We start from the raw sequence: 9,186 nt of genomic DNA on the forward strand, positions 1-9,186 counted from the left end.
CATTTCTCTTCCACTGTCTCGCACAGTAGACAACAGTAATGAAGACTGTACCGACGATTCTACCTACGACTCCATACGACTGACTTTCACGTTAACTCTCTGGCTTATATTGAGTCCCTAATCGCTCCTCCAAAGTTGCACAAACACTGCTAGTATCTTCTGGAACAACACGTGAGGAAACGTCAAATCCTGTCTTTATTTATAGGCCTACATGTAGATTCCAGAGAACACCCGCTGGAGTGTCATCAAGCCGGAATCACACGTAGTGACCTCTATCTGTCATGTTCATTAGTAACTGCCCCCTTCTTAGATCTGTTTGTCCACTGGAACAATACGTGAGGATACGTCACATCCTGTCTTTATTTATACATGTAGATTCCAAAGAACACTCGCTGCTGTGTCATCTCGCCGGGGTCATACGTTGACCTCTACCTATCACTGTTCATTTGTAACAATATAATAGTTCTTATTTTTCTAATTCATTTGGGGCCATCAAATTCACTTCGCCTGGGGCCTCCAATTATCTAAGACCGGCCTTTTAGATCGCATCTGGACCTGGGTAGCCACATATGAAATAGGGCCTACTGCACTCATTAATCTTCGGACTCAAAGACAAGTTTTATATCACAGTTTTATATGGACCTATTTTTAGTTCTTGACTAGATCTAGATCTCCATCAAATCTAGAGAACAGATTAGTTTGAAATCAACATGGAAATCCATAACAACTTTCAGTTTCGATTGTAGATATAGATCTTCTTGCTTCTAATTCATATTGATTTTAGTCCTATATAGGCCTAGGTTCATTTGTAACAATATAATAGTTCTTATTTTTCTAATTCATTTGGGGCCATCAAATTCACTTCGCCACATCTGTTGATGTTCTATTTCGTTGATGATTCTATATGTTAATGGTGCATGCGAGTTCATAGCAGACACAACAACAGAATGAATAAATAATATCATTGATAACGCAGGCTGATAACTTCAACAATTTAATCAACAATAAAAAGGGCACAGTCCTTTGTCGTCGCTAGCCTAGCGTCGTCCTCTGAGGCGTCTTGTCCGTTACTCCTCTAGTTCGTTTAACAGTAGGCCTATAGTTCCTTCTGCATCTAGCCTATGTATACTAGGAATAATTTTTAATTTCAAAGTTTTTAGTTAATTAAAGATTCCAAGTTATGGCTACTATCGATTTTCTAGGTCTGTATAGTTATTTTGTCAAATCTCTAAATCTAGATAGATTACATCTTTTTTTTTTCTCCATGTATTGGATGGTCCTCCAAATTTATTTCGTGCATAGGCCTATTATAGGTAGACCCTAAATGTGATTTTGATAATATTATAAAATCATATTTTAAATGTATTTGCATTGCAAAAGCTTTGTCTGATTGTATTTAGTGTAAAATAAATTTGTGCTTAAATTAGGCTACACAAAAATAATAATAAATAAATTTGTGCTTAAATTACAAAATAATAATAATATAATATAGGCCTAATAAAAAGTTTATCTTTAATGTATAGGCCTATTTATACCCTCTATGTTACAAATGTGCTTGTTACAACACTTAAGAAATCATATGATCTGCATAAGATATAATTTTATTAATTAATGTTCCAGCCTGCCTATATAATTAAAAAAAAATGATTATATAAACTATAATATGTCTGCTATGAACTTATGGAAGTAATTTACTTAATTAGTTCTTATGAAATATTCCTTCCAGATTTCTCCAAGCAAGTCACAATACAGATTTCAGATTTAAGCAAAACACTTGTCTCTCTTCAAGGTGTTGTGCAGTCTCTGTCCACATCTCAAAGAGAATTATCCACAAAAATGGACAATCATCTCTTAATGCAACAAAACTCCACAGAGATGAATTTTTTTGAGAAACTAAATAATGATGTAGATGATCAAGAAACCAATGAAACTGAAATGACTAATGAGGCACAGTTATTACCCTCTGTAATGAATTTAAAAAGAGATCTGTACAGAAAACTGGATTTGGACAAAGTGTCCCTAGCTGAGGTCTTGGAGAACAAAATACAATATGATATTCGAATGGATGGTTTAGAAGCTCAGCTGTCAATGTTAACAAATAATTTATCAGCTCTAGAGAAACATGTTTACAGATATGAACATTTTGAAACAGCGGAAAAAGTTGACAGTTTGGAGAAGAGGTTCAAAGAGCTTGCACAATTACAAGCGAGAGATTCATCAGCTGTGAAAAAAATATATGAGTCAAGCAAAGGCAATGGAGATTTTGAGCAGCTCAAATATAAGGTGGATTTACTAGAGCAGGAACTCAGCAGGAATTATACAAAAATACAAGAAGTCAAACAGCAGGTAACTAAGGCCCATTTTTCATTTTGACCAAAATATTTTACCAAAATGTATTTATGATTTTCTAAATAAACTTTTTAAATTGTTTCTCTCTATTTCCAAAAGAGGTTACATAATAATTTTTCAAATGATTGTTTTAAGTGCTGTGAGGTTTACCAGCTGTTTGAAACCAGATTAGTCCATTTTGAGAAATTAAAAGAAAGCCTAAATCAAGTTATTATGGAGTCAGCATTTAACAAAACCAAGGTAAGTATTTACTACATATTATAATTAGGTTAGGAGGCGCGGTGGCTGAGCAGTAAAGCACTTGGCTTCCGAACTGGGAGCGGGGTTCGAATCCTGGTGAAGGCTGGGATTTTTAATTTCGGGATCTGCAGGCGCCTCTGAGTCCACCCAGCTCTAATGGGTACCTGACATTAGTTAGGGAAAAGTAAAGGCGGTTGGTCGTTGTGCTGGCCACATGACACCCTTGTTAACCGTAGGCCACAGAAACAGATGACCTTTACATCATCTGCCCTATAGACCACAAGGTCTGAAAGGGGAACTTTACTTTTTTTTTACTATAATTAGGTTGAACTTTTTTATGTTTTGTTACAAAAAATCTGAATGATGGGCACCTTCACTTAGACGTGTATGTTTCAACCATTTCTTAATAAATGAATATTTGTATGTCCTTGCCAGAACATTCATTTAAACCTTTAAATATGATGACTACATGTTTTTGTTTTTTTAAATATATAGACATGAGTAAAGGGCTTTTTTCATGGAAATCATTTAATATGAATTATGTGTTCGTGAGCCATTTATCATGTTAAAGAATTGTTATGTGAATTATGAACAAAGTGTAGTTGGTATATGGGTGATCGAATCATTAGATTAACTATTTGAAGAATGAATCATCTGTTGGGAACCAAATGATGTTAAATTAGCATTTGGGTGAATGAAGTTAACCATGCATTATGTAAGCCATTTGTTGGGAACAAAGTGATGTTGAACCAGCTTATTGTAGGAATCATTAATTGTGAACTTGGTGTCAATGAACCATTTGCAAGGTTAATAAGTTGTCATGCGAACTAGTTGCCTGAATAGATCTTCAAATTATAAATTTGTAGTGTGAAACATTTGTTGGGTGAACCATTTGTCAGGAACAAAGTGTTGTTGAACCATTTGTTATGACACTTTCAATAACTTCTACGAATTTTTTCATTCTTTTTTTATTTACTAGTTTTTATGAAAAGCTACTTTTTTTTTTATATAGCAACAGAAAAGTTTGAGTGTTTTTAATTATATTTTCCCCACAGATAACAGAACTAGAAAAGGACATTAAAAGTTTAAAAATACTGGGTTTGTAATGCAGCGATGTCATTGACCTTGAATTTAAAAAATATTTTTTTGATCTGCTTTCTCCTTTTATACCACAATAATAAGTGGTATCTTAAACCCATCAGTTAGACGTTGAATACTTATGTAGATATATGAATAAATGGTGAATGAAAATTAAAAATTAGGAATATACAATTTTTTTGGATTACAATCTCAGAAAAAGATACATAATAGTGTCATGATTATTTTTCCAATTTTACCCTCCCTTTAGCTCTCAAACTGAAACCGGACAGAATGTCTATATTAGATTTATCACCTTGTCATATTAATTTGTCTATTATAAAAAAAAAATTTCAGCTTATCAAATATTACTTTAGATATGTTGGGGTGCAGGGGCTGAGTGGTTAAGCACTTGGCAAACGATCCTGGGGTCCTAGGTTTAGAATCTCTGTGAAGATTGGGATTTCAAATTTCTGGATTTTAGTGCGCCCCTGAGACCAACCAACTCTAATGGGTACCTGACTATAATTGGGGAAAGTAAAGGCGGTTAGTCATTGTAATGGCCACATAACAACCTGCTTGCTAACCATTGGCAGAAGAAAAAGATGACCTTAACATCATCTGCCCAATAGATCGCAAGGATTGAAAGGTTAACTTTACTAGAAATGTTGGATAATAAGCCCTGTGATTCTGTGAATAATAATGTAGGTGAAATGTAGAACACTTTCTTGGAGGAAAAGAAGTATGTACTTTGGAGAATATGGGTGAGAAAGGCTGACTTAGAGTTTAGCCCTAACTTATAATCTTGAATCATTGCTTATTATGGGGAAAACGTGATATGTTATAAAGTTCCAGAATACAAAATTTATTTAGAAAAAAATGGTGTACAAAATCTGGTGAAATAAACGTAAATTAGGCCTAAAAGTAACTTTGGCAAGCTAGACTCATGTAGTTTAGACTATTCTGCCTGGTCCTATGTTATGCGCTTCAGATCGTTATCATGTTGTATGAGTTCGAACCCAGCCCACCGCCATCCTCAGCCATCCGCAGGAGTTCTGGGCTGTGAGTAAATACCTTCATTTCTTAAGGTGTGTATGAAAACTTGTAAAACAGACCACAAAGCTATACAAAACTAAGCACCTTCTGGCAAAAACATATATGGATCAGGCTAACTTCTCACATGATCATTAGAGTCCTTAATAAGAATCTCTGCAATAAATAATATTAACTTATTCTGTATTTATTACTTGGTCGTCACATGACCCAACCAAACCCTCCACTTCTCCAATACACCCACAATGGGAATATGTCCAACACAACATTTTATTTATTTCAGTAAGAGAACTCTAATCAACCTACTGTTTTTTCAATTGTTTTTTTTTCTGAAGCTTTTTCTTTTTACAAAGCTTTTATCAACTCACTCTGTCTGTCTGATAAAAAGTGTGTACATGTTATTTCTTGCAAACCCATTCTGAGATCAAATTGAAACTTTGCACAATTATTCATTGGCATAGACAAGACATGAATCGATTTTTTTAAAGTAACCAATTCGACAATTAATTACTTGCAATTCAATTTGATATTTGAAACAATTATTTATAATACCTAACAAAACATGAATCAATAAACAAAAATACTCAATTAGTCAATTAATTAATGGTAATTAATTTTTTTTTGCTTAATATTGAATAAGGGAAATAACTTTAAGATTATTGGCAGATATATTTTAAAGGATGGAGTTCTTCCCCTTTAATAAACTTTTTTTTTTTAAATATTTTTTTTTTTAAATTTTGGTTGTTAATATGTTAGAGCTGCTTGTCCTCTCCCCTTTATTGAAAATGCTAACTGGCAGCAATAGAGAGTTAAAAACAGCAAAAAAAGAGTTAATTGTATGTTTGATTAGTAATAGTTTTTCAAATTTACACATTTAAGATAATCACAGTTATTATTTTTTCCAATAATAATTTTATAAAATTACTAAGATGAAATATAAAGATGTTTTTTTATTTTATAAACAGTTCCAAAAATGAAGATTTCTACTGTAGGATTTACTGCTTATTTCAATGAACCTATTAAATTGCTAAAGCAGGACGTTGTATTGACTGGTTTCAAAGATGTCAGAGTCAATGAACAAGATGGCTTTAACCCTGATTCTGGCTACTTCACAGCCCCTGTGAATGGGGTTTACGCTGTCAGTGTCACACTGTGTCAGATGAGTACCGGCTACTTGGAGGCTTCTGTCATTCATTATAAACATAGCAATGGACAGGAAACTTGGGTGGCCCGCATTGTAGGCCATCGTGAGGTCCGTGGTAACAGTGACACCAGTGTGACTTTAGTCTTACTGAAAAAATTGGATCGGCTGTGTGTAAAAGTGACAGATACTGGAAAACTAAACTGTCCAACACTCACTGATTGTACTAGCTTTTCATGTTTTTTAATCAATAAATTATAAATAGGCCTAATATCCAGTCTTTGTACCACAAATCATCTCACCATTCTCTATTTCAGTCAGTGCCAGATTTAAGGGAGGTCAGGCAGGACTACTGCCCAGGGGAATACACAAGAAAGGGGCCCCCCACAATAGAAGAAAATCTGTATTATGATGGGTCAGCAACTTTACTTTTTTTTTTTTTCGTAGTGTTACAATCAATACTTTAAATCTGCAGTTGGCAACACTGACTTAGTTAAAAAGTGTCAGCTTATAGTGTACTCGTAATATACAACAGTAGCTCCAGATTTACTCTATTGTTTCAACCCTAAAAATTTACATTTTTTTTTACTAAAATATGCATATATATATATATATATATATATATATTAATAATGTCTTGTTATTGAAATTAAAGAACATTAATTGTAATTTACTAGTACTTTGTTTCTTTTATAATATGGCACATACTTTTAGATATATGTATTTTTTAAATTTTTATTAAAGTTCTTGAAAAAAAGTGTTGGGGGTCTCCACAAAAAATTGACTTAAGTTTTTGCTTATACTTGTTGCAAAAGCTTCTCATAACTAATTAATTCTGCTCTGGAGCCAAACATTTTTTGTCTTATAGCTCATAGATCACCACATTTAACTATTTGTGATTCTAATAGCATATTTATCAAACATATAACTATAAGTAGGTCTGAAAATCATGTTATTCATAATTCATATCAGCTTATATGATTTTAAAAATCTCTTGTTTAAACCTACGCTATTAATAAAGCTCTACTATTGGCTCTAATAGGCCTATATAGTTCGTCCATCGTGGTTCGATGATGACCACTTTGTCATCCAGGGGGCTGAGTGCTTTGCACTGGGGTTTTGACAAGTGACTTGCGCTGGAATTTGGATTAAAGTGAGGAGGATTCGCGCAACACGTCGACCTCACTCTCTCGCCCTAAAGCCCGTCCTTTTCCGGAAGCAAGATTTGGTAAAGACGTCCGGGGACAAGTTTGGGTGCAGTGGATGACCAGAGACTTTCTGTGTGTCTTGTCCTGCTCTTGAGTACTCCACAGCACTGTGCTGGTACTTGCCTTTCTGTCCGATTAGTCAAGTTTTGTGACGTTACGCACAGGCCAAGTCCAGACTTCACATGCTAGGTTTGACATAACCTCAGTGTACTGAGTGCCATGGACACGTCAGATACCCTCTACCTGGTTTAGCCGGCCAGTCAAAGCCGTTTCCGGGGTGTGGCCGCTGCGCATGCTACCGCTTCTGGGAGTCACAGGTGAGAGTTGGGTACCGAGTGGGGACCAAGAGTGAGCCAGGCTACCTTCAAAAAGAAGGTACGACTGCCTGTCCACTAGAGGTGCTACCCCTCCTAGATGCCCCATACACCCCTTTGGCTTTAAATGAACATAATGTTAGCTGTCAAAAAATTTATTATAGGTTATTTATAAGCATACTATAATTCTCTCCTTAAAATTAAATCATAACAAAAATTCACCCACTAAATAATATTTTTTTTATATAACCCTGCCAACTAATACACCCTAAAGTTTAGGGGCTTAAAAGAATTTTTAAAGTACTAACTTAATTTACAGTGCATAGAGAATGAAGCTTATAACTAAAATAATAGCACCAGTAATTTGTATTCAGATATGTACATATTTCTATATGCAGCTTATTGAATACAAAAGCTTCAATTCTCTTTAAGTATCAAACTTAAACAATATTAATGCATGGTTTTGGGAGCATGGTGACTGAGCTGTAAAGCATTTGGCTTTTGAATTGCGGGGTCTCAGGTTCGAGTTTCAGGCTATTTAGGATACCCCTGAGACCACCATATTCTAATTGGCACTTGACGTTAGTTGGGGAAAAAAAAGGCGGTTGGTCATTGTGCTGGCCACATGACACCCTCATTAACCATCAGCCATATAAACAGATGACCTTTATATCATCTGCCCTATAGTTCTCATGGTCTGAAAGGGAAACTTTGATTACTTACAAGTTATGTGTTTTAACACTGAAAATAAATAAAAAAAATTTTTAAAGAAAAGCATAGTTTTTGTGTTATGGTCAATGGGGTCTCCAAAATTCTTGTGTAGAAAAAGGAGGGGGGGGTAGGTATAAATGGAGCGCTCATGACTTTTCAAGACAGAGGAGGAAAAAAGTTTTTAGTTGTTTTTTCTAGTGCAGCCATTTTCCCTTTTCTATTACAACCATTTGTATTTTGTATTCTTCCATACATTCTGTTATCTGTTATATTGCTGGACTAGAATATTGACAGCATACACACAATTTTTTGTTTATTTGTTTGAGAAAGTTGGCATGCTGTAAGAGCAAAGCACCTTCACCAGTGTCAGTTTGAATTTCATCAGCAAGTGACTGGACAAGGCTTTGCAAGTTGCCTGTGTTTCAACACCAAGAAATTCCTTCACAACCACCCTAAAGCCGTAATAAATTGGCAGGTTGAGAGTCAGTTGAGACATCCACAACAGATAGTAGATCTGAGGAATAGACAAAATACATATTATCTTATAACTGTAGACTCCAGTCATCATATTTGACTACAAATATATTTGTTAGTATGGTATTCATTCTATTTCTTCTTTTGCATATTTTCACTAATATATTATTATAATTTTGATACTTATTTATAATATAAATGGCCTACAGCATTCTGATTTTGGATCTTTGTACATTTTTTTAATTTTAAAGTTTTTTAAAATTATAATATATATTTAGAATATTGCATTTTTTTTTTAAATTTTGGCTAGATTTATTAATAGTATATACTATGCAGCATTTAATTTTAAATATTTTGGCTCAATAAATTTATAGTATAGGGCTACATATAGCATTCCAATTTTAAATATTTGAGCTAGATATATTTTATGTAATAAAGTTCTGTGATTCTAGACATTTTTGGTTGAATTAAGTTGAATATATTCTTAACCCTAATTATATATTTCAAACACCAGGTATTGTTAATAAAAAAAAAAGGCAGATAACTAATAACCTAATTAAATATGTAGTAAAAAGTTTTTCTGTTTCTCTGTTCTTTATTATTTCCTTTATTATTATTA

At 33.9% G+C, this 9,186-nt stretch overlaps 1 protein-coding gene across 1 annotated transcript; it reads left to right on the forward strand.

Moving 5' to 3' along the window:
* The first annotated feature begins 859 nt into the window (after nt 1–859).
* LOC106073032 (uncharacterized) lies at nt 860–6,463 on the forward strand. Its single transcript, XM_013233504.2, has 5 exons — nt 860–1,202; nt 1,727–2,346; nt 2,485–2,589; nt 3,645–3,687; nt 5,685–6,463. Exons 1-5 carry the CDS (start codon nt 1,181–1,183, stop codon nt 6,119–6,121), a joined length of 1,227 nt encoding a protein of 408 aa, XP_013088958.2. The 5' UTR covers nt 860–1,180; the 3' UTR covers nt 6,122–6,463.
* The last annotated feature ends 2,723 nt before the right edge of the window (nt 6,464–9,186 follow it).

This window comes from Biomphalaria glabrata, chromosome 16 (assembly GCF_947242115.1).
Source record: "Biomphalaria glabrata chromosome 16, xgBioGlab47.1, whole genome shotgun sequence".
Lineage (NCBI taxonomy): Eukaryota > Metazoa > Mollusca > Gastropoda > Planorbidae > Biomphalaria > Biomphalaria glabrata.

Coding starts and splice junctions, on each gene's coding strand:
- LOC106073032 (XM_013233504.2), top strand. CDS start 1,181: ATGGCTACTATCGATTTTCTAG. Junction 1,203..1,726: donor GGCTACTATCGATTTTCTAG/GTCTGTATAGTT, acceptor TATTCCTTCCAG/ATTTCTCCAAGCAAGTCACA. Junction 2,590..3,644: donor CAGCATTTAACAAAACCAAG/GTAAGTATTTAC, acceptor TTTTCCCCACAG/ATAACAGAACTAGAAAAGGA.